A 27571-nucleotide genomic window follows, 5' to 3' on the forward strand; every position below is an offset into this window, starting at 1 on the left:
AAGCAATATCAACACATACACACTCAATTGAGGTAATTCCACCTTTATTAGTCTCACGTTCACACTTTTTACAACCTGGTGCAAAGATTTGATCATATCACTCCTAATGGTCTCTAAAAGCATCAGCCTGTAATAAACAAGCCCCTTTAGTGTCATTACACAAAGTGGCTGCTGTTAGGGAGAGTTGGGGGTCGCATAAAGTTTCAGCCTCAGCACCATGATGTGAAAAGTGAATACATTCATTCATTTCTTCTCCGTAATGCTTACCCTCACAATGGCCGCAGGGGTGCTGGAGCTTACCCAGCCAACTACGGGTGGTAGGTGGTGGACACCCTGAATTGTTTGCCACCCAGTTGAAACTGTACATTTAGACATATATGTAATTAGAGTATTTATATATGTTCATGATAATTCTTAATCCTGGAGAAAACACTGTACATACACCCAGTTTCACTCTAAAGAAATTTTACTTTAGCTCTAAAATTACACAGCACACTCTATTGGATAGAACAGGAATTGACCACACATCATCATGGCTTTATTACCCCCTTCCCTAAATTGAATTTAATTAAGTTTAATATTAACTCCTAATATGAAATTATAGCTATCACTGTAATTAATTTAATCATGTCCCTTTGTATTCTTACATTCACACTTTATATCCCCTTAAAATAGTTTTATGTGCTTACAATCATTGGTACATTTTAGTTTTTCATAGAAAAAGATGCTCAGTGGAAGCCCAAATTAAAAACTAATTAATGGCAGATCTATAGGGGATATTGAAAGGAAGGGTTAGCAATATTAAGTGGTTTTGACTTATAATTAACTTAACTGTCACTTTACCACACCAAACAATCCATCTATATATAATCAATTGTAATTCTAAGGCTGAAATTAGACAAAGTAAGGTTAAATCTGTGTCATGGGGCTTTTCAATGTAGTCCTAACTCTATTGGTAAAAAGTACATGTTCTAAGAGTACCTTGTAGTATTTTTTTTTTTGGCACGAGTGAACAAAGAAAATACTTCAGCAATGAACACACATACACCTCATACAAACATTAACATTTATTGCTGATTCTGAATACCCATTTGAAAGCAAATGCATTCAGAGTATACACAGAAATTGTACAATTATATATGGTTTCACAAAGGCAGTGAACACATACTGTATTACAATCTACAAAAATCTACTTTACAGAATTCAAAATCCTAAATATCAAAAAGTATAGTTGCAGACATTGGAGACCCGCAACCAGAGACTGTTCTGAAATCAGTCGGTGAAACAACATGGCATCACGATACAAAGAAAGCAGACGTCATCTTTGTACTTGCAGCTGGTTTGAAAAACGACAACCTGCAGACAAAAACAAAAACTCCAAACATAACTGAACGGAAACTATCAACTGCACTGTAACAATCGTATGATTGTATAGTCTCGTGGGATTGGTAGTGTATCGAACAAAAATATGAGGCTTCTCTCATAGGACACACTGTGAAGGTATACAAAGATGACAAAGTAAATAACAAAGAAAAAAATGTTCCCTGCAAGAATGGTGGTCAAACAGGTTAGTTTGGGGGAGGTGGGAGAGGGCTCTGGTCCATGCTCATCTCCAGCACCTTTAATATGTGCTTCAGAGAGAAAAACAGATGCTAATTGTGGAATTCTGTAGCCAGGTGCTTGTACCTGGAAGGAGAACAGCATACCACCAATCCTTTCTAAAAAATGGAGTAGGTGGCATTTAAAAAAAAAAATGGAACATGACCATCACAGCCCACCAAAAACATGTTTTCTTGTGACTCCAAATGAGAGGGAAGGCCACATAACCCAACTCCTTCACAGAAAATAAGATCAATAACATATTCCAGTTTTTTTTGTTTTGTTTTGTTTTAAAGAAAGATTCCATGTGTGCACACACCGACGCAAAGTAGCCATTTTGGAGGAGAGTCCGACATCGAACGAGGTGTTTTTGTATGAGGTGAAGGAATCCTCACTCCCAGTGATAATCAAGCTGGATTCAAGGACAAGCTGGTTTGTGGTGTCACATGACTGCAGGCCAGGGGGCTTTCAGTCTAGTCCTGCTCCAAAGGCTTGTCAGCTGTTCCAATATCTGCACTGGCATTTTCCATCCCACCGTCCGAAGATGGCTCATTCGTACTACTGGACGGTGTGGGTGAGTCTTCTTCCGGGGCCACTTCGACACCCTCGTCTATGCTACAACTGCTACTATTGCTACTACTGCTGCTGCTGCTGCTACTACTACTAACTGGATCACTGGGAAACTCTTCACTTTCTGCATTGGTCTCTGGGCTTCTAGCGACACCAGCAGGTGGCACCTGCTTGGCCTGATCCACATCGCTGGTGTCATTCTCCGATCTGCACATCCCGTCCCGTTCGGTCAGCTCTTCGTCCGAACGTGTTTCTGCCTGAGTGCTGCTTGTTGGTTCTGTAATACAGAATGGCACAATGGACATTTGAATCAACAGTGGGGAACTAAAAGTGGGGAACTAAACCAGAATTTGTTTTTGATCTGCTTGAGAATTGAACCCTTTGAGTGACAGTGATCACAACAGTGGACCAGTATTCAAAAATGAATAGCCATTTTATACTTTAATATCAGTGACCCCTCCAAGATGAAACAACCACTGCTCATATTCAAGAGTTTGGGGATATTTTACTGTCAACATCAGTATCAATAAGGAACATATGAAAATTAATATAACACCAACCTTGGTCCTTGGCACTGCAAGAGGCATCTTCCTTTGAATGAACTTTTTCTTCTTCTTGGACCATGGCTTCTGCTTCTTTTGAGAGGCAAGTGCCATATACAGGCTGTTGCATCTCCCCTTCTGGCTCTTCTTCTTCTTCCTCATCTTCCTCTTCCTCCTCCTCATCCTCCTCTTCATCTTCTTCCTCACCAAATTTAAGTCTTTTCACTTCCCGCTCAGATTCCACGTCCTCCTCTGTGTCTGAGTGTTTGTTTTTGACTGAGCTCCCCAAGCTCTCTCCAGAGGCTGAAACCTCACTGGAAAAAAAAAAGCCCAAAACAAATGAACTAGTATTTAGATTTTTTCCCCCTATTTCTCACTAGTAACAAGACTTTTTCCCCACACTTTCCGACATACCTTCCTGATACATCTTTAACACTTTCTTGGTCTGTTTTGAGGTCTTTGTTTTCTGTGCTGTCAGGCAGGCCATTGGCCGCAAGGGAGTTTGCGAGAGATAACTTTGGTCGGTTGAGTGGCCGTGGAGTTCCTGGACCGTTCACTTTTCTTAAAAAAAAAGAAAAGAAAAATACAATGTTAATGAATGAGTAATTACATCAGCATGTCAAAAGTCCCGTGAGTACTATAATGCCCTTAAGAACAACCTCTCTGTGAATGAAGATGTGTTTCCAGTAAGCATTACTCCATTCATTCTGTTGACAGCGCTGCATCCATTTTTCCTGTGGGCAAAAGCAAAATGCTAAATTCAGTAGTTCAAGCAATAGACACAAAATATGAGATGTTTTGATAACTTACTCTGATGTTGGATGAACACAACTTACCACCATTACATTCTGTATGGATATAAATGCAATTATCGATCCAGCATACACATACGTAAAAAAAATATTGACAAACTGATCACAGACCTTCTCCACACCTCGCAGGAATTTATCTGTTCCTGTGTAATTCCTTTTAGGTTCTGTGAGTAATTCACAAAGGCGTTGTATAGTGAAAGGAATTCTGAAATAGGGAAAAGAGCAGTTAATACCAGCTGTACAATTGAGGGCAAAAGTGTCTTGTCATTTTCCATTTCCTCCTCCCTTTGTGAAAATATTTAGTACAATATGAGGACTGATACCAAATATGACCGCTAAAATCAAACAGACCCGTCGTCAGACCTTTTAAATTGTCTAACATGTCATTAAATTTGAACTTGCAACCACATGTGGCGCAACGGGTCATGCATTTGTAATGAGAAAAGAACAATGTACGTTTTTATCGTAGAAGATTTGCTGTTGACCCTGCCCTATTGGATTTAACATCAAATCATTGATAAAAAGGCTACCTACCCATTGTATCCGTCAACAATCTTCAAGATTCTCTCTTTCATATCTTCAAATGGAACTGACTCCACATTGGGATTGGCAGGGCCTCTTTGCTCAGGAGCTGAGGCTCTGAAATCATCCATAACCTTCTCCAACTTAAAAAGAAAGTAGTCCTTAAACTGAGACCATTGGACCCTATGGAAAATATGCGGATCGTTAACAAACTGGTAACAACGTATTATGAACATTGTAGCATTGTGAAGAGGATTTACATGGTTTCTCCAGTCTTGGCAACATGACACAAAAACTGCTCCAATATAGGACATGGCTCCCTTTTTGGTTTCTTCTCAAAGTCTGGAGGAAATAGTGACAATTGAGTAATTTAGGATACAGTATATATACTTAACAGATGAGCCTATGGGAAATGCTTTCCATTAGCCGAGTGAACTCATTACAAAACATCCATACATTATGCGTATAGTACGATCAGGTTTTGACAATGTACCAATAAATGACTCTATAACCGAATGATATTGCTTCCCTAAACGGTGGTTGTGTTCTGAAGATATTAGATGGACGATTGATATCAGTCAAGCTAGTTTTACTTTCAGTCTTAATAGCCACAAACGGCATAGCCGGCAAAACGCTAATCTTACAGTGGATACTGTTGAATACATTAATGTTGGCTTTTTCCCCCTCTGGCGAAGAAATTTGGACCAAGTGGAAGATAAACACTTCAGGTAACTGATAAACTAAAAGACGATTTTATGGTATGTTTCTCTGATCTCGTCGCTAGAAGAGCAAACCATTTTCGAGGAGCAGCTTTTAGTGTTAGCTAGTGACGAGCTAGCCAACGACATTAGCGCTTCGATCACTTTGGCACTCAACCATATGGAAATCGCGCAAACATATAGATACATATATCAGCTAATGATCACTAAAATATACTAAATAAACGGGGCAAACCTCTGAGTGCCTCTTGAAGTGACTCAATTTCCATCACGCCGTTGCCCTCTGTCAGCCCAGGGGATGTGAAAAGCGGACTACAGGCTAGCTGCTAATGCTAAGCTAATATCTAACACCCGAAGTAGGAGGGAGCATATTAATATGGCGCCGTGAGGTCACAGTCTGGAAACCATTCAGTGGAAGGCAACGAGGGAAAAATGGCACGTACACAAGATAATGAACAACGCATTAATTATACATTTTGAATTCTCGGAATCTTCACCCATTTTCATGGTGTCATTTTACATTTCAAAATATCCACAAAACATTAAAAAAAAATCCACATTCTGAATTAAACTGAATGCCTTTATTGTCATTATACAAGTATAATTAGGTTTTAAGTTTCACCATTACGTGCATAAATAAATAATCAATAAATAAGTACTAAGTAGTAAACAGAATTTCAAAATCTCATCTCATATTCTGAACCACTTTACCCTCATTAAGGTCACAGGGGGTGCTGGAGCCTATCCCAGCTGACACCAGGCCAGAGGCAGGGGACACCCTGAATCAGTGGTCAGACAACCATGCACACACTCATAGTTTAGAGTGTTCAATCAGCCTAGCATGCATGTTTTGGGAATGTGGTAGGTACCTGGAGGAAACCCACATAGGTGTGGGGAGAACATGCAAACTCCACACAGGTGGATGTGACCTGGATTTGAACCCAGGACCTCACAGCTGTGAGGCCGATGTGCTAACCACTCGCACCACCTAGCTGCCCAGAACTCAGAATATGTACTGCAAATCAATAATGCTATACTTGAGTATATAATCAAAAAAATGATCTGTTTTACGAAGTCTCACCTCTTTCCGTAACATTATTCTTTCAATTGCATTGCAATACGTAAATCACATCAGTGAAGTTCATTTCATTGCATTGTTTTATTCAAAAACACATTTTGACTGTCCAATGATGAACAATTATTAAATATATACATTACAGGCCATCGTCACACCAAAATAAAATAAAAAACTACAAAGTTACATTCCAAAATATAAAACAACAATACAAAGAACAAAGACAAACATCTGAATAATTCATTTTTGTTGACAGTAAACATGGAAGACAATATTCATATGGCACATCATCTCTTCCCAGCTTTTTTTGACCACTTGCACTTTTGGTTTTGATCAATGTGGACTGAAACATCTGTTCATCCATCAATTTCTGTACCGCTCAAAATGTACAGGTTTGCAGGGGACATGAAGCCTAATCCATCTGACTTCACTTTAATTCAAATATACCGGTGAAAGTATACACTTCAACTTAGACATGTAACAAAGTACACAACACTTCCATCTATTCTGTATTTATTGCTCAAATCAGAGCAGAGTCATCAAAAATCAGGGCACAGCCCATTCCAAGCATCCAATAAATTGAAATCAGAAAGAATGAATGAAAGCATACTATATATTTTTAAAAAGTGCAGTTGTACTCATATTTATTAATTTCTGTACGATACACAGAATAATGACTTCTTTTATCCTTGTTATTTTTTTGTGTGCTCTCATGTAGTTATTTCATAAGAGCGACAACTATCTGCAACTCAACAGATGAAGTATCCACAAGCTAAAAGCATATGATCAGAGATTTCAAGCACTAAACTGACTTTAAGTAGTACTTTTGCAATGTTAGGAGCCAAAAGATTTAGAAAAATAAAAGCGTTAAATCAGCATTAGGAAAAATGTGTTGGTGTGACTTTTCCAATTAGTGCCACATTGCAGAGGGTTGCAGATGGAAAAATAAATTACAAAACAAATTGTGCATAGTACCCATTTTCTACTGAACCTCCATCTCATAAACATTGTTGTTTTTCTTCAGATATTTTGAAAAGTGATGTGCATCAAGAATTGGGGACCACTGATGTTGTGAAGAAGTAACGAAGTAAGTACCCCGTGGGATATGTTTTGTTTTCAAGTAATTTGTTTTACTGTCACATTCACATTAAAGTCTAGGATTCACTGCATAAAAGAAAAACCCTCCAATTATAAAACTTGACTTCATTTAGACTAGAGTATTGCTCTCTTCATGCAAATGAATATGTTGATCACATTTGAGGAAAAAAAAATACTACGTACCCCAAATCACTTGCAATTACTGAGATGAATTATTAATATAGTTTGTAACAAGTAATTGGCTGTGCATAAATTGTCAAAAGCTCTTGGACCATATCACTGGAACAATGCAAGTATTGAGCATGAAAACATTACTGCTGACTTAAACAGTTTAGCAAATACCAGTCCTTTCATGTGTGCCAAAAATGTAATTGAAAGGAGGTTGGCATGACAAACATTCAGTTACAAAGTGGTCTTTGGTCCTTTCGTCACATTAATAGGAAGTCTATTGCACCGACAGTCAATTGATATGTCGGATTACATTTTCCTCAAACACCTTTCTCATGGTCTTTTCTATCTGCTTGAGGAAGACTTGAGGGATCCGCCCACACAAGGTGTTTACTGTGTCCAAGAATTTGGCCTGGATGGGATAGAATAGTGACTGGAACATGTTGTCCTCAAAAGGAAACTGCAAAAACATTGCACAGTGTTACTTTTAATTGGCAAGGTCCCTTCCTTCCATTAATATTGCAACCACACAAAGCTAAAATATACTTACCTCGCGTATTCCATCATAAACTACTTTGAAGGCTGGTTGCTTCTCATCGTGATACACTCCACGGTTTCCATGGAGGATGGACACACCTTCCTCTTCAGCTCCTTTGCAGTTACTCCCATACATACAATGATCAGGCCTGTAGTTCCACTGGCATGGAAAGATGAAAAGACACTCTGGGGAAAAAACAAAAAAATATGAGTTTCATGGAACAAGTAACAAATAATTTTCCAATATTATGTTTGTCACCATACCTGGGTTGTAGTGGAAGATAATGTTGAGGAGGTCCTGATCTCCCCATGTGATGTGATTCTTGTACTTCTGATAAAGTGGGTGCAAAAGGTCCTCCCAGGACAGGCCACTAGCAATCATGCTGTTCTGAAATATCAACATCAGTCAGTGACTCACAACTAGAGAGCTTCTTTTTTACCACAAAGCAAACCATCAAAGAGCACATTTGCATTCCAGCTTCCGGTTGCAAATTGAAAAGCTGCTAAATTGAGTTCCGAGGGAACACATTTGTTATGCTTGCATGGTAATCACAAAGCTTCAATCACACCCACTCGCACAGCGCTAAGCCTAGCACTTGAGCTCAAGAAAATGACATTAAAAATGCAAAAGTAAAACCGCAGCCTATTTAAAATGTTATAATAAAAGGCAAACGAAGGACAATCATTTGGGCTGACCTTGAATAGAGTGCTGCGGATCCTTGTAAGATTCATCAGCATGACACCAGAGTTGACCCCTGAGATACCGTAAAAGGGATGTCGTGCAAAGCGGCTGTACCAGCCTATCTTGGGGACCTCGTGTTCAGGAGCCATTGCTGCCAGCTGGGTACTGTTGAAGGACTTCAAGATTTTCCAAATATCATCCATGGGTCGAAGAAACAGCACATCAGTGTCCACGTACAGCAAGGAGTCTATGTCCTTGAGGATGACCTGCAGCATAATTAGACATCATGAAAATTCATGCTCACAAACCACCAAAAGTTATTAACATGCAGCCTGGAATTAGCCAAAAATAATAACAAAAAGCAAAAACAAAAACATATCTACATATAGGATGGTTGCATTGTAATCGGATTAAGAATGTTATATTTTCCTGACTAATTAAGTGGATAATGGGCATAAAGTATATTGATTTATTTCTAGTATAAGAAAAACAGCTCTGGAGTTGTCTGTCCTACAATATGCAATATGGAATTGTGTTATTTCAATGAACACCAGCTGAGAGGGAAAATCAATACACAGCAGTTTTCCTTCTGATGAAATGATTGAATATTTGCCATTTAAAAAACACACCTTAACCTGTAAACAAGTAACCAACTCATCAATAAGCACACACAACACTTTGGGAAAAGGACATTTAGTTGTTATGATGAATCAAATCATGCACAAAGCATAAATGCCTTACAGGAAGAAAGAGTCTCTGAGCAGCACAGGGCTTGAAGAGCTTCTTCCATTCCTCCGCGTTTCCAACTGAGAAGGTGATTCGGTATAGGGTGTACTGGAACTTGGCTGTGACAAATCGTGGCCACTGGCTAAGCTGGAAGACATTATTAAATTAATGTATGCACTACTTTTCTCTGGTGATATGTAGTGTCATATTCCTTCCTATAAGTAATTACCAATTCAACAGTAGTTCTAAAAAAGCTAGATATACAGTACAGTAAGAATTCATAGATAAATAATGCATAAGTAATTGGTTTAGAAATGTTACTGATGCTAAAAAATCTATTGTTTTAATGCTTACTCCAATTGAATAAGTCTAACAAATTGAAAATCATTAAATGATACTAGAAAAACTGGGTCGGACCAGCCAGTGATTAAATGAATAGTATGTATGTTCCAGAACCTTTTTTTTTAAATGTATTCTACACACAAAATACTCTCCGGCTACTCTTTAAAGGTGACTTTGAAGCGATGCACTGCGTTGGAGCACAATAGGGTGTCTTGGTGATAGATTGCACCATAGGCCAGGGACAAAAGGTTGTGTCATTATTAGAGGCTCAGGAAGCATAGCTTAAAATGTCCTAATCATGATGTCACCTAGAGTGGCATTGAACGTTAGTTCTCTTCAAAGTTTGTAGGCCCCTCCAAAAAAATTACCTTCTAGTATACTTATATATAAGTTTCCTACCTTTTCTTTAAACTGTGGGATCAAGATGTCTTCAGCGAAAATGTGAAACTTGATCTTTTTCAGGCTGAACAGAACAGCTGATTTGACAAGTGTTAGGGTTTCCTCCAGACGATGTCCACATGCCACCATTGCCAAGTGCATGACTTCCTCTACACGGGTGCGCCTGACCACAGTCCGCCCTCCTTTACTAAAAATACACAAATTAATAAGAAAGATGTCACATGGGCGTGGGCCTTTTATCCTTTCAACCCAATTCTCCCCCAACCGTTAGGCTTCTCTATTGCTAGGTTTAAACCCAAAACAGTTCTTATTTTGATAACTTTGCGCCAGGTCCTCTCATTCTTGCTCAGCCTTGAAGGGTAAATGTTTTTCCAAGAGAAGAGATCAGATTATTTACCTCAAAAGAGTCTAAAATGAAATATGAGAATACGTTTTCAGGGTAGTCTCCAAGCATGACCCTTCTGTGAGCCCGAGGGGTAAAAATGAACGTCAGGCTAGGATTAATATGAAGTTGGGAAATCTATCTTCTACACTTTAAAGACTGATGCCTTGTCAAGGTTGAAGGAAACACATTTCTATTCTCTACCAAGAAGATTAAAATTTCATCTTCTGAACAATCAGAAAAAGATGTCGCATGTGACATTCATTTGGCTTTGAGTCAAGCTATGCAGTCTCAATTGACTATCAGTGGGTTTGAGTGTTCGCAACAAGTTATTCGTCTTTGTAAGTGTTTTGAGACTAATTGGCAAACAGGTCAGGGTGTTGTACACCTTTTTTTACATAAGTAATGTTGAGACTAGATGGACCATTGAATTTCTTTTCTTGCCTTAAGATTTTCATTTTTGCAACACATGATAACGGTTTGTTTCATGGCATACTTCCCAACATCTGGAAACTCTCAGAAAGTTAGCAAAAGAACAAAAGGAATGAATTCAATGCCTGCTGCAGAGCAAGCACAAAAGTTGGGTCCACCACAAAACGGCATAACCAAATTTTTTATAAAGCTATGGGCTGAGAACACGTTAGTGTAATTCAGTAAACCGAGTAAAGCCAGACCATGATTATTTCAACTTTAAACACACATTATTAAAGTGTGTTTCTAATCTAGCACACCAGTCATTCTTTGCACATTGCGATTGAAAACACAGGGTAGCGTTTGTTTTGGCAAAATGAAGCAGACGGGAAAATATATATAGATTTTTTTGTGACAGTTTGTGGGTGATTGATGATTAGAGATGGGTTATATATTTTCCTGGCTGGACAACAGGAGCTTCATTCTGTAATTTTAGCAGGAGGAAGTAGAGTGATGGGTCAAGAGGAAATGATAGGAACAGGAATGTTTGTCGATTTAGCATATTGCCAGGAAACAGGCCCACTCACATTAAAAGATGAAACGTAAATCAGAGAGAGAGACGCACAGCTTGAAAATAGAACAGCCAATACCTAATGTATACATCAAAGTTGACCTAGATATTTCCACTTAAACATGTTGGTGCTTATTCTAAGAAGAAAAAAACATTTCCAAGTATAAGGCTTATTATTTAAAGGACCATACTTTGAGTAAATGCTTTGAGTCAGTCCTCAGCATGAGTCCTTCAACCATTATAGACCATGTGTGTTTTGAAAATCCACTATCCCCCCCAGCACTAAAATGACACCTCCTCCACCCAATTTTCCTTATCAGTGGTGAGCACACGTGGAGTGTGGCTTCTGGGCGGACACAAAGGTCCTTTCTCAGTGAAATGCCTTGATGGCTTTTATCTCACCAGCCGAGTCGCTAACCTGCAGTCTGGCTTTAGAGGAGAATACATATTGCCTGCTGGCAATTCTCCAAGCTTTTAAATACCCATGTTTATACAGTAACATGTTCGGGATGGTGAGCAATGGCTGCACAATTCACAACTACTCCAATAGGATGAAGTGCAGTTCCCCCCTGCAGACTGCTACTACAATGATAAACATATTCATCTATTCCCCGTATTCCTTACACACACCTGGGTCACGCTGAATTCATTGTCACATAATTACGTTTCACATGGCCTTTAGATGGTCTTTACCCATTGCATATTTACATTCACGCCTATAGACAATTTAGAATCTCACTGCCCAGGGAATCTAATATGCATGTTTTTTAATCATACATGAAACCCCATAGCAAAAGGGGAACATATAGACTTTACACAAGAAGCCCAGATTTGAACGCACCAGCTCTGAACTGTGAAGGAAATGTGCCAACCTGTCGACCATGCCAACACAACAGGAGTCTTGTTATTGTTTATGTATTGACTACTACGACTGTAGTAGGCAGTCATGGTAGTACTGCTGCAATCAGCACATACCTTTGAGACAGACAAACACTTTATTCATATACGTACAAGGGAAGTTCACAGTTCCTGTAGTCTCCACAATGAAAACAATGGCAGAAAAAAATAAGGCAATGCTGGTCTCCCAATTTGCTAATAATATTAAAGATGTGGAAAATGGGGTTGGCTCGGTGGATGAGTGGTTAGTGTGGCAGCCTCACAGGTGGGGGTCGTGGGTTCAAATCCAGGTTGGTCCATTAGTGTGGATTTTGCATGTTCTTCATGGGCCTGCGTGGGTTTTCTCCAGGTACTCTGGTTACTCCCACATTCCAAAGACATGCATGGTAGGTTGAGTGGACACTCTAAATTGCCCTTAAGTATGAGTGTGATCGTGGATGGCTTTCTCCTTGGGTGTCACCCGCCTCATACCCATAGACAGCTGGGATAGGCTCCAGCACCCCTTTCCCCCGACCGTAGTATGGTAAATGGTATCTCTCTCAAACATATGCAGAATATCAATCATCCATGCAAGTATCTTCTGTTTCTTCTCTTCAAAATACAGAAATAAGTCATATCCCATCTTCCAAATTGACAGACTTAGCATTTCATTCCCAGGATGGATTAAAACGTATTCTTGTGTCAAGAGTTTAGACTTTAAATAACATTCCAAGGGTGAATTGGGCAAGGTTTAGAGGTCAGCTCATACATCATCGTGTCCCCTAGAAAGGCAACAGCCCCTCCGCATAATAATCGAGTATTGTACTACCTTCAAGTTGGATATTTAGTAGTTGCAATTTCGTTCTCAGATACTATGAAGCGAGCATAAGATGGTGCCTGTGAACATTGTGGATAACTACGTGTTAATAACCCTAACCAATGAATTTGAAACTGATCGATATGTTCTGTAGCGCTTGCATGAATGCAAACGTGGAAGGAAGAACCGCGGAGAGATACCAAATCTGATCTCACCTCTTTGCATTGGTGTTCCCCCTTGGCTTATTCACTTTCCAGTTTTTTCGCCCTTTGGGGACATCTTTCACCTGCGTGGCTGATTTTCGGGCCAACTTTAAAGCAACATCGCGATCGATCGTGCGGGACGACGGAGAAAAAAGTCTGTTCTCCTCCACCGAAACTTCTTTAAGCAACGGAGCGTCTGCGACATTGCCTCCCCAAAAGTAGAAAAGTAGGAAAAGTCCCAAACACACGGCGATCACAACTACTTTGCAGTGGATCCGCATGGCGAGAGCGACTTGTGATGAGGAGAAGCCGCACACGGGATTCGGCTCATGTTGTCTGCGGTTCAGGGCGAGCGGACAGAGGAGGCATTTTGTTGCGTATGCCCGCTTGAAAAGTTGCTGCTGCTCATGATGATGATGGAGAGTGGAGACTGCTTTTTCCACAGCGCATTAAGGGTTACACGGAGGGGGCGTGGTTTCTCAAGCATTACCGTAAATAAGAAAGCAATGTGTGGAGGCAAATTTGCTAGAATTTATGTTATTAAAAATACTTATTTCAGATAGTGTATGCGTTCCAATGGTCTTATAAGTGATCACTATAAAATGCATTCAATTAATTGAAGATTTGCACTTCAATGAAGGTTTATTTGCCCATTCAGTAAAGTGGATCTCAAAAAAGAGAAATAATCTGAGATTGAAATTATGGCGAGGAAAAATCCATTATATTTAAAGAGGTGTAAAATACTCTTTTGCTTTTTTCTGCCTAATAATTGATCAAATATGCATTGCTTTCATCATTTTTAACCCAAAATGAGATGAATAGTAATACAGTTTTGCAGCTATGGTTAAAAAAAACACAAAATAAGAAGTTGGAAAGGAAAAGCAGTTTAATACAATTATTTCATTTTTTAACCGATTTATAATCACCTGTCAACCTCGTGCAGATGATGACAATAACATTTCAAATCAACTTGAATACGATTTCTCACTGAATGTTTACACTGTCCATTACGGTAAAACATGGCCGCTTCATCAGGGCTGTCTGCATGAGGTTTGTTTCTCGTGAGTTTTCAATATTTAACCTGATTTCATCTTAATTTCAGCTCACTAACGAGTTAGAATTGTTTGCCACTACTATATGATATGAAACGAGAACATTGTTACTGTTTGATGGTAAAGCTAGTTTGATCTACTGGTCATCGCACTTGCGTCAACGTGGTCTGGGTAAACAAACTCCTCGAATAACTATTTGACAAGCAAATAGGTAGTAAAATATTTGAATTAATGGAAAATAGGATACATGTTATAAATACTCTGGTCATTTAATTGAATCCGATCGCCTCCCGCAATGTCCTTGTTATAATGTAGTATGGCAAAATTATTTTGACGTAATAAATACATATAAAACAATAATAACCCTGTAATAAATATAATACATTGGGTCATTCAACCGTTAAAAGACAGCCGTAAATGAACATGTTGGCGACACTTTGGAAGACATGTGACACACCAAAATATTTAATCAAGTCAACCACACGGGGGCGCACTTTCAGCAGGTCTCAAGCCGGTTTTGAAGCATCCTTTTCTGTCCCTTTTCTGCAGGACCGTATCACAAAATTAATCACAATGATCACCCCTGCCTTTGACTTGAATCAGAGTCCCGAATACCTGATCCTCTCAGCCCGTGTTCCTTACACGAGAACATCAGAATTTGATCTCTTCATTGATGGAACAGATGTCAAATTCTATGCAAAACCATACTTTCTTCGGTGAGTTTATCGGATGGTTGCACGTTTCCTTAAAGTTGGTTTGGATCACAGAGCTGTAATTTAATCTTGATGTTATTTTAATGTCATTACTATAATTGCATATGTTCTGTATAGGAGAAAAAATGTAAAATAACCATCAGTGGCATTTTAATTCTAGGTTAACGCTTCCGGGAAGGGTAGTGGAAGATGGGAGAGAAAAGGCAACATTTGACATTGAAAAGGGTATGTTATAATGCACTGGTTGAAATCCTCCTGTTTTAGTGAGTCATGATAACTGTTTTTAACTGGAGAATTAATATAACCAATGTTTTGTGAACAGTTTTTTACCCCTTGCAATATGCAATCTTTCAAAGTCTATTCTGACCAAAATTGTATCTTTTAGTTTTCTAACTCAAACTATTTTTAGTTTTGTCAATTTGATGACAACCATGCATGTGCAAGCATTTAACCATCAACCTCAGAGTTGTTATATTCTAGAAGAAAAAGACAGACTTTTTACAAAGGTCTCAAAACCAAACAAGGCATGTGTTTAGGTTTGAAGTCATGACATATCAAAAAAAATGTAAGCATGTTACAAACAATATTGTGACAAAAATGTCTGTCTGGGCAAATTGATTTCAATGCTTGAGGGAAATCTCAGTCTTTACCGTTCATGTTTATTTGACGTGTTTTTGACATTATAAGAAATAAGAGTGACAGTTAAATGCATTTGCTGAAGGGTTTGTACCGATTCATCTCTTTTTTTCCATCTCTCGTAATGTGGTACCTTTTGGCAAAGGGTAGCTTGAACATGCAATGCATGCTATAAGACACTTGAGTCATGTTTCTGGTCACAGTCAGTAACTGTTCCCCCAGGTCTCTTTATTGTGCAATTCAGTCAATCAAACTAGCCAAATTAATAAGGTGATCATGCTTTTTCATCCCATTAAAAAGGCCACTGAAATCATTTGTAGTTGACCTTTATGAATTGCAGACTGTTAGCTTTAGTATTTTATCACAGTGACAGGTGATCTTGTGTATATTTAATAGGGTAACTTGCAAATTAAGCATGTTAATCATTGTTCACTCTTGATTTCCATTCCCATAAAATGTTGTGTGGAAATTTGATCTGCCTTTAACTTTTTACAATTAGTTGTAATGGAGTTAACTAAATGTGGACAGCCAGGTCATTGTCGCCCACACCACATTGAGCTTCTAGCAGCATAGCCCGAATTGACATGCTGAATCTTAATAATCCTGTGACATCTGCTATTAAATCAGCTATATATAACCACTGTCCATCTGCAGATTTACAATTAGTTTAAGTCCGTACAATTCTGAAAAAACTCTATCTAGCCGTCCCGATAGATTTTGTACTGTTGAGCTGATGAAATGATAAAGCACTGATAAATAAATACACATTCTGTGTAACCCACAGGTCTCTTCACTGTCCATATCCCCAAAGAAGTAGCTGGAGAACACTTTGAAGGGCTCCAGTTGCTGACAAACCTCCTCGCTCCCAGAGGATCCCGCTCGGCAAAGCCTCTGTTAGAGGACATTACCCCAGGTAAGTCAGAGCAATTCATCAATGGTCGCCGACACTCATTTACGCACAGTGATGACTAAAACTACATAGCCATGACCTATCAATCAATGTTTTAAAGATTGCAGTGAAAGTGCAGGCAATGATGAAGAAGAAGAGGATTTTAACTGGGAGGTTGAGCAGGAAGTCTACATTGAGAGGTCTGAAGAGGAGCTAAGTGGCCTGCAAAAATACGGCTTTGGCAATAAGAGGTCTGGAGTTTTTGTCAGATTACAGGTAAAACTGACTGAATAACAGCCATTGCTCAAATATTTTAGAGCTATCTGATTCTGTATTTTCTTTATGACAGGAAGAACTCAGTGATGTGATAGATGTCAAAAACCCAGATAATACAACAATAGCTGAGAGGAGACAAGCGCGGATGGATGTAGAGGCGTTGGCCTTCTCCCCTGATCATTACTTGTGAGTTTAACTGATGCCAAATTCCACACTTGTCCGTTGTAGAGAAAGTCTCGTCTTTTTGCTAAGTATTTGGTGTTCCATACAGAGCTGATTTGTTTGAAGACGATGAGATAAGGAGACTATTGAAATTCAGATCGTGGTGGACAAAACTTTTTCCTTCACCTGCAAATGAAGAAGAGCCTGGTATGTTTTACCTCAAATATTTTCTATACATTTTATCCAAATGATATTGCAACTACAGTGTTCATTGATTTTTTTTTTTACAGTTGATAACCCTAAAAATAGCCTGATTTATTTTGGCCTAATGTGTTTTTTTGTCATAAGCTTTCATGATAGAAATGTTTTAAGTTTTATTATTTGACTAATGTTTTTTGGGGTGGTGGGGTTGCCTGAAGTAATCAAGAAACGGTTTAATTCGAGCCCTGCTCTGACATTTAGCTTTTTATTGTTGGTACAACACTCAAATGAATATCACTGGTGGGGGTTGCCTTCAACAGAGTGCTAACATTGTTCTCAGACAATATGTCAATACCCAAAGGATAAATCAGTCTACTTGCAGTCCCCCTCCAGAGGAGGGTCAAAGCTCAGTCTTGTCGGCTATAAAGCTACACGGTCTAAAATGCCCCAGGGCACTTCAGTATCAACAACACTTGCCTTTTATGAGAGATTGAATTTGGACCTTACTCTATCATTGGTGCACTGTAATGCTTTCTGGCATAGTTAAAGAAATGCTTTTCTGACATTTGGATGTGACAAGTCCAAAAGGGATTATGGTTTTTCAGTATTCTGCTTCCTTCCAAGTAATTTTTTTTATAATCACTTCCCATCCATCTCACAATCAGTGACTCATTACGATATGAACTCTTGGATAGCTCTAGACTTCATATCTTTTCTCATCTTTTTTTTACACAGACATGATCATTTGGTAATACTTTTGCAAGAACCTTTTTAATCTTGCCATCCAGATTGTGATAATTCCTGAATGGTTTTAAAAGGCGCCACTGCATGCTTGAGAGAGGATTTAGATTAAGCAGATACATTTATCACAGGAGGCAACTCTTTTTGAACTGTGTCCAAAGGACCTTCTTCACTAGAACAAACACCGGTTGGCAGCAAAACAAAAAAATTATGAAGTTAACCTACCTGTCAGGCAAACCTTGCTTTGTTTATTTGGCTAGATTGAATGTTTCAACAGCAACACTCAAGAAGAACATCAGTCAATGATATTCACAATTTGAAAGCCTAACCTCATGATATTCTAGTGTTATTCATATGTTTTACAACAACACTGGCACATTTGTAGTTATTTTTAGAAACCTATCAGCCCTCTTTCAGTGATGCTATGACTGATAGATATGTCACTTGACAGATGGATGCGGACACGAGTGCTAATGAAGTAGAAAGTAGGTCCTTTGTGTGCTCCAGTGTCAGGGCCATCACACTGACAGACCCCAGCTGTCAGCTGGAGGAGGCCCATATTCATACATCGCTGCAAGTTAAAAGGGCCTGACAGTTTGGCCTGTTCCTCCTACTGAAGCTTGTTATGACTAGACATAGATGCTACTTTTAAGTCGTGACTTTTTAATCAAATTTATTGTGACCAATGTACAGTCTAATTTTAAAAGTCAAAAGTACATAGTTTTAGACTCGGCTTGATCACAATGTTCACATTTACATTAGCTGTATTAGACCTCCCAAGGTCATATTTTGACTCTTATTTATTAAATCAGAGCAATGTTTAAGAACTCTCAGCAGTACATTTGACAAAGCATATTTACTAGATGCTGTTAGCCCATCTGGACCTGTGGTGAGCATGGAAGAGACAGACTGCCTCTCCAACTGGAGGAATTAGTTGGAAATTAATTTCCAATCAGTTGAAGGCCTTGTGCGGTATGAGTCATTTGTCATTGAAATTCATGCGTTCTATATCGCAAAAAATAACCATGCAGGAAGGATTTTTAGACCGTATAGCTATCCACAATGCTGCTCTTCCTCAAATTTTCGCTTTAGAAATTACCCGGAAATTATATTATGCTATTACCTTATATTGTGGGAGCAAAGCTCATTTGAGTCATCTAAATAATTATTACCAGCTCTCTTATATATCATGCAGTGATATTGTTTGACGATGAGGAGAAAGAACAGCTGAGAAAATTCAACAACCAATCATATCTGCTCAACAAGACTTCACGTTACCAAGTGTGTCTCAGCCTGGTGGACATTTTACTGGCTTACTGCTATGAAGTGCGCTCTACAGAAGGAGAGCACAATGTAAGTGACTTTTAGTGTGAAGAAGCAACTCTTTTCTGAAAAGCACTTAGGCTGTTTTTTTCCTCTCAATCCATAAAGCTGCTTTTTCGTTTCATGTTCTTTAGAGCGCATATGATTATTCATTTAAGCTCTGTTTTTTTCGCTCTCTTAAGGTGACATACATTTAAAAAAATATATAATACATATAATGCAAATTCTGTCACAATTAATTAAGTCTAATGCGGTGGTCTTTGTCGATTCTTTGTGAATTCATTCACACTCCAAATACGTGTTGTATTTTGTATAATGTAACATGTCAATATATGGTAATTGAATAGATTATGCATATTTTTTAGGGTTTTGTGTGTGTGTTTTTTGTTAATTACCTTTGGTTTCTTTCATTCACACAGGTGGAATCACCGTGGACAATCCGGAAACTGAGTGGAACATTGTGTTGGCTGGAGGTGCGTTTTATTTTGAAATAATAATAAATCCAGTTGCAATAACATTTGTATGATTGCCTAGAAAGGTCAAAATATTATTTATACAAAATCTCAACTTATTCTCCTTAAACAGTTTGATTATCAATTCTTTCATGAAGGCAGATAGGCTTTTTTTCCATTCACTGACCCCTGTGGAGGTTAGTTTCCCCTTTGTAGTGACACCAGAGAAAACAGCCCTCAACTGGCACCTCATCAGTCACCAAATTTTTGAGTGCCAAGCTCCACTTCCTCACTCTATTCTCTTCCTGAGCTTGTGTTGTTTCCTCACCAACACCAGACCATGTTCTTCCCATTCTTCTCAATTTAGTCTTTTTTTCATTCCTTTCTTCCTCTGGGAGTTATTAAAGGATTATCTTATCTTTACACTTATCTCCACGCACACTGCCAAACCCCCATTTGCTCCATTTGTCCTCAGTAGACTCCTAGTGTAACTGAGTTCCATGCCTGGAGCAGCAGACTTTATTTACACTCCTGCTAAACAAGCCAGACGGAGAGAATGATCCCTGATGACACTCAAGTCCAAGCTCACAGTGCCCCCTTATTAGGCCTCGATGAAGGAGAATAATACAAGAGATAAACTCTCCAGGCGTTGCTACGATTACTAGAGGAATCTGAATGTGGATGCAATGTTTAAAGACAGGCAGCAATTAAGAGGCCAGTGTGGAAGTAGTGGGAGTATTTTGGCAGCTTAATAAATGGGCGAGGATTGTTAAAAGTAATTAGTACGCCACTGACTGTGATGAACACCAGTGGGGTAGTGTTAAGAGTAAGAAAAGCCCTGCAGCCAAAGTGTCTGGCGCAACCAGCGTTTACTTGCCATTTGCATCTTGATGTGATTTAGTGCTGGATGTTTTGTGAGTGTCTTGTCCTCTGTTCCCCAGACATACAGCTCTTTGCAGGAGGTCCTGGTGTCGTTTGGAAGAAGGGTTCTCTGCTATCCACTTTACCGACACTTTGACATGGTGTCTGCTGCTGTTTCTGATACAGTTGCAGTCTTACAGGCAGGTGAGTCCTTCAGATAAACACTGCATCTAGACTTGTGAATCCATTTTATGTTGTTGTGAAATTTGGTTACATTTTAATTGGTATGGATTGATTTACATATTTGTTGGTCGAATGGCAATATAGTTAAGGCTTAATTGTTGTAATCTGTAGGTCAATTAAGACAGCAAAGTATTCGAAACGTTTTAGTTATTCTGGTTTAATTGGACATAGTCCATTTTGTCTCTATGGAGAGAAGAGTTGAACAATTGTGTTAGTCAATAATGTCAAGTTGATTTTAATATCTACAGCCCACATGATCAAATGAAACATTACCATAGTAACTAGATATATGGGTTCTATGATGATTTAAATGTTGTAAATTACATCAAATTAATGTCGTTTTTACGCCTCAGATGAGCATTATTATGCTTCATTAGGTGGTAATGAAAGTTGATCAATAGAGCAAGCAAAGCAGCTGCTTTTCCCCTCACCTTGCTCTAATGCCCCCTACTGTATGGTATGAGTACCACATTTTTAAAAAAAAATCCAGAATTGCAGCATCTTTTGAACGGAAAAGGTTGTCGTGTGAATGATTCCCTGTAATGGGCCTTTTCTTGTTGTTTGGGTTTGTGTATCACCGTGTAAATTAACCATTGGTTTAATGGAACATTTGCAAAATGTAATACAAGGGCTATGTCTTTTTCCTTACTTCATTTTCTCTAACACACACACACACACACACACCTTAAAGAGAATCAAATCTTTGACCAAAAACCTTGTCAAGCAGTATGGATTAAATTACTCCCATGTCTTCATGGGATTTCACGCTGATGTTTTATTCTTGTCTTTGATGTATACAACACAGGCTACAGAGCCTGTAGTTGTGACTGGTTTCTGTCAGCAGCTAGTGCGTTGTAAAGAATAAGAATGTTTTCATTTGCATGCTGTCTAGGGAGAGCCTGCGTCCTCAAATGCCTGCTTGATATTCACAAAGTTTTCAGACTGAACGATCCAGCCTACATACTCAATGATCTTTACATTACGGATTACTGTATCTGGATTCAAAAGATCAAGTAAGTTTGGACACGCCATCAAAACATAAATATGCATAGAGAAATAATTTGCTGAATGTCTATGCCCTGAGATAATGTTTGGGGGTAGGGGGTAAAACTAACTACTACATACACTTGAACCAGGATAACCTCCCATTCTATCCTATATTTGAAATTTGGAAAATGATTTTCATACCTCTTAATAATTCTTGGTTGTTTTGTGTTGAAAGTACCACGTGAATTTTTCCCAAGCAAGAGAGCCAAGAGCAGATTAAATAGGCAATTTAGGAGAAAATAGAAAAATGCTTAATCTTCTGAAATTATATGGATGTATACCTGTCTCTATCACCTGCATATATCATATTGGTATATCATATAGGTCATATTGGTATACACATTTATTTTGCAAAACCTTTAGTATTTTAGTACTACATAATAAGTTCTGTTTTACTGTTGGCCCAGGGTTACTAACGTGGTGTTCTTCCCTGGAAAAAGACCAGTTGAAAAATGTGTTTCTGATGTTGTAGGCTTAGTGCCCAAACACCTCCCTCCCATTCCTTACATTTTCATTTCAGAGTATTCTTAGAAAAACTTTAAATTCTATTATCTAATGTTGGAGGATGTGTTGACGCCTTAGTTTATCAGTGGTGGCATATCATCCTTTGCAAGATGGAAGAGCAAAGAAAAAGCACCAGCCAAACTCATTTTTCTCTGGCTGCCCACTGGAAAAAAGTGATCTGTCTCTTCGCTCTTTGGGCACCAAGGAAACATTTCACTTTCCTGCTTGTCATCACTGTCCTCTGCTTTGCCTGATTATAAAAAAAATGCACTTTTTGCCTATTTAACCACATGCTAAATTTTAATACAAACCTCACGGATCATCAAATAGTTAAATGCACTGTATAAGCATCAGTTTAGTCAGTGCATTTTGGGAGGGTGACCCTACATCTCAGTGCTGTGAAGCGTGTTGGCGATTGACCTCTTAGCAATACGCCGCACGTCCGTTTGATCTAATCACTACCAATTTATTCCAAGTTCAAAATAATCGTAGAAAAAAAACAGGCAACAGAGGAGACTGACCTCCAGGTCAATTCCTAACATCATGCTCTAAGCATCCAAGTAGTGACAACAAAGAAGTGGTTCGTTCAGTCCTTTAAAGGGGGGTGAAAGGCGCTCTGATTGGCTGCTGGGGCCACGTCCTTGGTTACCATCAGTTTTGGATTGGGCAAAAGAGTTTATGCGTCAGCGCAATGGTTATTATCTTTTGTCACTGTAGGGCGGAAGTGGGCACGGCGTTAAAGTTATCAGGTATCTGGTGTCCGCAGTGACCAGGCGAGGACGAAAGTTGTTGTCCCTCATTTATCTGGTGTCCGCGTCAATCTGGCAAGGGCGGGACTTTGCTGTTCCTCAGTGCGGTCACTGTCAGTATACTGGTTGGTGGGCGCCGTAGTCGCCTTATCTTAGGGAACCACAGAATATTTTATGTTGTAGTAGCCTTACCATCAGCATACTAATCAAGGGTTTCTCATCCTCTAAACTGATTCACATACACTGCTCTTTTTGTCTGCCGCATACACACTCGTATCTCATGTCTGAATGTTTTTTATAGCAATCTACAAGTTTGCCTTTTTAGTTTTCACCTTCAGTAACTGCAACAAACACATATTTTTTTACTTAAGCCCCGTGCCATCACGATTTCTCTTTTCTACGCTTGGCAAAATTCAAAGCATCAAATTTAAGCATGGCATTTACAAGATGGGAAGTTTGTAACAGTTGTAGGCACTTAAGCCCACTCGTCACTATCATATGCGGTTTGTCACCGCAGGCTTTTTGTGTAACTTGATCAATTTGATGACATATCACTTGAGCATTGTTTTCTTCTCCGTGTGATATTCCCTTATGCAGCATTTGTCAGGTCTGCGCTAAGTAAGTCATCTTTTGGAGAGATGCGGAAAGATGTAATCTTATACTCCAGGTGCCATTCTTGTATCTTCTCAAACCTCACAGATGAGTCAAGACATGATCACTCTCAAATGATGAGACACGACGATAAATGGTTGTTTGTAGGCCGAGGGGGCTTGATTTATTTAATCTCCTTTTCGTCCCACGTGCATTTCTTCTCATAAAGTCCTGTGACTGCAAAGACATCAGTCTCAGATTTACAACCTCGTAAAGACTTCACTATGATTTAAGCCAAAGGGCAGGCACTCCCTTTTACTCTCACTCACTCACGCTTGCACAGTCAAAACAAAGCCTCAACCCTGTGCATTCATTCAAGAGTCCTCCCTTAAACAAATTACTGTTCATATCTAAATCTTGTCAAAAATCATGTTTCTTAATGTTAAAGAAATCGTTCAACAAAGCTAGGAATGCAGGAGGCTTCACTTTTTATTTAATGCATATATATTTGCTCACTGTATTTTTTGCCTTCCCTCTAATAATATTGGAATCATTCCGAGACAAAAAAAGGCAGAACGCAATTTGAATATGTTTTATGACTGACTGAGTTTAAATGAATGCTTCGTAATTCCTATTAGAAATGCTGAAATGTGTCCTATTTTTCTTTTTTTTTGCTGCGATGTAACATGTGTAAACATAAGAATTATGGTTTTTCACCTCTTAATTCTCTGGGCAATAGATAAAAGGTGTCATGCAGAATTTCCCACAAGTGGGGGGTTCTGTGAAGTCAAGCATAGAATTTATTGTTTGCCAAACACTGGTTAAGTACCAGGCAGACAGTGTACAGTTTTTGTTTTGTTTTTCTGTTTATCATGATTGAGCCACAGGGAAGGAGATGAGTTTTAGGAGTGACCAGAGGGTCTTTTGTCAGCGTTATGAATGAATAACTCAGCTTCTTTATCTCGTGTTTGCCTCAGCGCTGGAGGAGATCCAAAAAGCCCAGCGGGTTAAAACAAAGACATGAAATCTCTCAGCGAATAACGACAAGTTCCACAGATTTATGCCCTCCATGGTGCCACTTCAGCATCTTGTTTTGAGCAGTACATCTTTAGAAAGAGCTACACAGTTGACACTATTATCCGCTCCAATCCATGTTCTGACAGTGTTTGGATGATGATAGTTACAAGAATATCTTTCAGATTAACTTCCAAGTTTGATAAGAGTAAAATCACATTAACCCTTCTAAATCACAAGAACGCGTGTTCTTGGCTGTTAATGTTAATAATATTGATAATCTTTTAAAATGATTGGAATACTAAAGTACGCATCTAGTTTTCATTTCTCCTCAGAAAAAAAACAGGTGTACCGTAATCATCTCAATCCGTGAAAGAGCAAACGAATCAGATAATTTAAACCATATTCCTTAGGATAATAGCCGCAATTACCAATACATATTAACAGGTGACTCTAGCCGGCAGTCAATTATTGGCAGAGTTTTAAATTGCTCTGTATGTATGCATTTACCCCATTACAGTGCGCAAAAAGAAATTAATGTGAAAGTTTTTCCTTTTTCTGCTCAAATGTAAAATTTTAAACTCTGATATGGGATGACATCTGTACTATAAATGTTTATTATCCATAGTCTTATAAGCTGTAAAGCAGGTTTTAGAGCTCATGTTCATCGTGTCTTGGGCTTTAGTAGAGTAGCGATGGCTCATGTTTCTCAACGGTTCCTTTATTTCCCAGGAATTAAAATATATATTTAAATCTCCTCCTGTGAAATAGATTAAAAAACACGTAGGCAGACTTTATCTGATAGTTTTTGAAGAGCAGCGGCAGACATGCGGAATACAGTACCTACTCTTTCAATTGACACACAGACGATGAAAGCAACGTGAGAATGTATTTGAACTCCAATACACACACACTGAACTAACTTTCTCTCCCACCCCTTCTTTTCTCATTCAAACACTTTGGCAGATGGAGGGGTCTTTGTCTTAGCAATAGCTTTCCAACCTAGAAAAAGCCAGCCTTTATCAGTTTAATGAAGACTAACCACAACAGCAGTGTAGTAATGACTGGTTTGTGTATAACGCTATCCCTCCCCCTCCTGGTCAGAGCCTTTGTATTCAGCACAGGCCAATCTTCTCCCACCACAGAGCAAGAGAGGGGAGGGAAAACAAGCTTGCCTCTCCAATGCTAACTCAATAATGACTTCCCACGGGGGAAGAGAATACAAGGCAGTCTTTGAAGTGGCGGATCTGCAGGAGCCTCTAGTCACATTGTTGAATATGCCAAACAATCCCCATTCAGACTTTATACGCAAATATCAGTGAAGTCTACCACCATCAAGCGTGCCTATTCTTCAGACTTTTGTCCTTTAGTAAAAAGTTATGTTAGAGTTAGAACTCAGCTTGTCAAGTCTTTATAATGTAGTTATGTTCTAACCTAAGAGGATCATATTTCCTTTTTTTTCCCATGCAAAGTGACTTAAGTTATGGTCATGTTTATCGGCTTAACTATTAAGCTCACTTACTGCCCGCCGCGGTTCAACCAATATAGGTTGACATCTCCACATTGTCTTTGCATTGTTGCCTCTGAGAGATGTAAATGAATGCAAAGCCTAAGTTCCCAAAGCACTTTACACGTCAGAGGCAAAAAAGACCTATTGAGACTGTGCATTGAAGAGGAACAGTTGTAGGGCAGAGCAGTTGGTCAATTAGACAAGAGTGGGCAGCAAGAGCTGAGTGTGAAAATGTGAATGATAGTTGAAGAGTTACTCCAAACACACCAGCACAAACACAGCAGCTGAACTCAAATCAGTTTCTTTATTTTGAGTGGACACAGTCTGAATGAATCTTAGTGACCTGGTGAGGTCAGCTCCTAATCACTGTGGCAAAGGGAGCAAGCAGCACACATAGCCTAAGTGTTGTGTTGAGCTTTGTTTTGTGGCACTGAACCAGCATGCCAGGCATTCCCCACATGAATGGAGGACCAGCAATAGCATCATTATGCACAATAGGAGCTTGCTCGGGCATAGACAAGCGTCTCAGCAAATGAGCACCCTGAATTGAGTAATGAGCTATCTCTATCTAATTTCATAGGTCCAAGAAGTTGTCCGCGTTGTCCGCTGCACTACAAAATGTTTCCATTCAGAAAAAAGATTTGGATTTGGAGCTTGAGGAGCTAGAAAAGGCAGCCATGTTGGTTGCCGAGGAGGAAAGCAGAGCTTCCGAGAGTGCTTCGGAGAGCAGCGATCTTTCCAGTGACGGCAGCACTTCGGAAGATGATGATGATGATGAGGAAGAGGAGGAAGGGGAGGAGGAGAAGGACTGTGAAGCCGGAGAGCAAGCTCGCGTTGAATCCGGTAGAAGAGGTGGAGAGGAGACATTTGAGGACAGCCCTCCCAAGCCTCAACACACCTCCGCCGTCTATGCTCCCGTCCCACAGGAGCCAGCAGTCACGCTGCTGTCAGCAGAGAGCAACGTCGACACTCTCCCCCGAGCTGAAGAAGGCGCCAGACTACTCATCCAGGACCTTGGGGAGCTAAATATCTCAAAAGAATTGCCCGGGAGTTCTGATCCAGAAGAAACGCTTTCAGAGGAGAACACTACACGATCAGGAGGAAGCAGCAATACGACTTTATTAGAGTTGAGCCCTTGTAGACACCCTCTGCTCATCATTCAAAAACAGGACTTGAACTCATGATGTGCTAATTGAAGACTCATTTTAAATATATCTTCCATGTAAGTATCCTTATTAAATAGGAATGATTTCCATTTCTATTTATTACTCTACTGATTCAAAATTACCACCTCTTAATTAGCTAGAACTTGCTTTTGTGTTTACATTAAATTGCATGCTTTTTTTTACATCACCATTTGAAACAATGCTTTTTTTTATATCAGCATTTGAAACAATGCTTTTCCTCACATGTATTATGTTGCTACTGCTGTTTGTTCTTTTCTACATGCATGATTTTTAATAAAAGGTTCATTCAATTAATGGTTTTGTCTCAGAAATCTTTTGAACATTTTGATATTACAATGTGATGAAAATAAATTATCCACTTAAAAAAGG

The 27571-nt window shown here is 39.1% G+C and overlaps 3 protein-coding genes across 5 annotated transcripts; 1 reads left to right on the top strand and 2 right to left on the bottom strand.

Moving 5' to 3' along the window:
* Positions 1–1052: 1052 nt before the first annotated feature.
* On the bottom strand, positions 1053–5159 carry ppp4r2b (protein phosphatase 4, regulatory subunit 2b). The gene is made up of 9 exons (XM_077725902.1): positions 5000–5159; positions 4306–4387; positions 4058–4228; positions 3635–3728; positions 3522–3559; positions 3371–3445; positions 3126–3272; positions 2730–3025; positions 1053–2446 (listed from the first exon to the last, which is right to left on the bottom strand). The coding sequence occupies exons 1-9, from the start codon at positions 5031–5033 to the stop codon at positions 2073–2075; spliced, it is 1311 nt and encodes a 436-aa protein (XP_077582028.1). The 5' UTR covers positions 5034–5159; the 3' UTR covers positions 1053–2072.
* Positions 4635–27492, top strand: shq1 (SHQ1, H/ACA ribonucleoprotein assembly factor). 3 transcript variants are annotated; one of them, XM_077725900.1, is made up of 13 exons: positions 4635–4773; positions 6864–6926; positions 14653–14819; positions 14977–15041; positions 16237–16365; positions 16463–16617; positions 16691–16803; positions 16889–16986; positions 18917–19074; positions 19464–19517; positions 20438–20561; positions 21493–21613; positions 26596–27492. In XM_077725900.1, the coding sequence occupies exons 3-13, from the start codon at positions 14677–14679 to the stop codon at positions 27197–27199; spliced, it is 1764 nt and encodes a 587-aa protein (XP_077582026.1). In that variant the 5' UTR covers positions 4635–4773; positions 6864–6926; positions 14653–14676; the 3' UTR covers positions 27200–27492. The 3 variants fall into 3 exon arrangements, with proteins under 3 accessions (XP_077582026.1, XP_077582025.1, XP_077582027.1); XM_077725899.1 differs by lacking the exons at positions 4635–4773; positions 6864–6926 and adding an exon at positions 14038–14101; XM_077725901.1 differs by lacking the exons at positions 4635–4773; positions 6864–6926 and adding an exon at positions 14053–14112.
* gxylt2 (glucoside xylosyltransferase 2) lies at positions 5921–13479 on the bottom strand. Its single transcript, XM_077725903.1, has 7 exons — positions 13064–13479; positions 9792–9978; positions 9066–9197; positions 8339–8590; positions 7907–8030; positions 7656–7828; positions 5921–7565 (listed from the first exon to the last, which is right to left on the bottom strand). Exons 1-7 carry the CDS (start codon positions 13330–13332, stop codon positions 7398–7400), a joined length of 1305 nt encoding a protein of 434 aa, XP_077582029.1. The 5' UTR covers positions 13333–13479; the 3' UTR covers positions 5921–7397.
* Positions 27493–27571: the final 79 nt, after the last annotated feature.

Source organism: Stigmatopora nigra, chromosome 10 (genome assembly GCF_051989575.1).
Source record: "Stigmatopora nigra isolate UIUO_SnigA chromosome 10, RoL_Snig_1.1, whole genome shotgun sequence".
Classification (NCBI taxonomy): domain Eukaryota; kingdom Metazoa; phylum Chordata; class Actinopteri; order Syngnathiformes; family Syngnathidae; genus Stigmatopora; species Stigmatopora nigra.

What these genes read in the sequence shown, in the direction of transcription:
- gxylt2 (XM_077725903.1), bottom strand. Translation starts at nt 13,332, where the DNA reads ATGCGGATCCACTGCAAAGTAGTTGTGATCGCCGTGTGTTTGGGACTT. An exon ending in GGGAACACCAATGCAAAGAG is followed by an intron (nt 9,979 to 13,063) that starts GTGAGATCAGAT and finishes GTGTATTTTTAG; the next exon opens with TAAAGGAGGGCGGACTGTGG. An exon ending in TTTATGATGGAATACGCGAG is followed by an intron (nt 7,566 to 7,655) that starts GTAAGTATATTT and finishes ATGTTTTTGCAG; the next exon opens with TTTCCTTTTGAGGACAACAT.
- shq1 (XM_077725900.1), top strand. Translation starts at nt 14,677, where the DNA reads ATGATCACCCCTGCCTTTGACTTGAATCAGAGTCCCGAATACCTGATC. An exon ending in GAACATTGTGTTGGCTGGAG is followed by an intron (nt 19,518 to 20,437) that starts GTGCGTTTTATT and finishes TCTGTTCCCCAG; the next exon opens with ACATACAGCTCTTTGCAGGA. An exon ending in ATCTGGATTCAAAAGATCAA is followed by an intron (nt 21,614 to 26,595) that starts GTAAGTTTGGAC and finishes CTAATTTCATAG; the next exon opens with GTCCAAGAAGTTGTCCGCGT.
- ppp4r2b (XM_077725902.1), bottom strand. Translation starts at nt 5,033, where the DNA reads ATGGAAATTGAGTCACTTCAAGAGGCACTCAGAG. An exon ending in ACTTCAAGAGGCACTCAGAG is followed by an intron (nt 4,388 to 4,999) that starts GTTTGCCCCGTT and finishes TATTTCCTCCAG; the next exon opens with ACTTTGAGAAGAAACCAAAA. An exon ending in TTGCAGTGCCAAGGACCAAG is followed by an intron (nt 2,447 to 2,729) that starts GTTGGTGTTATA and finishes TCTGTATTACAG; the next exon opens with AACCAACAAGCAGCACTCAG.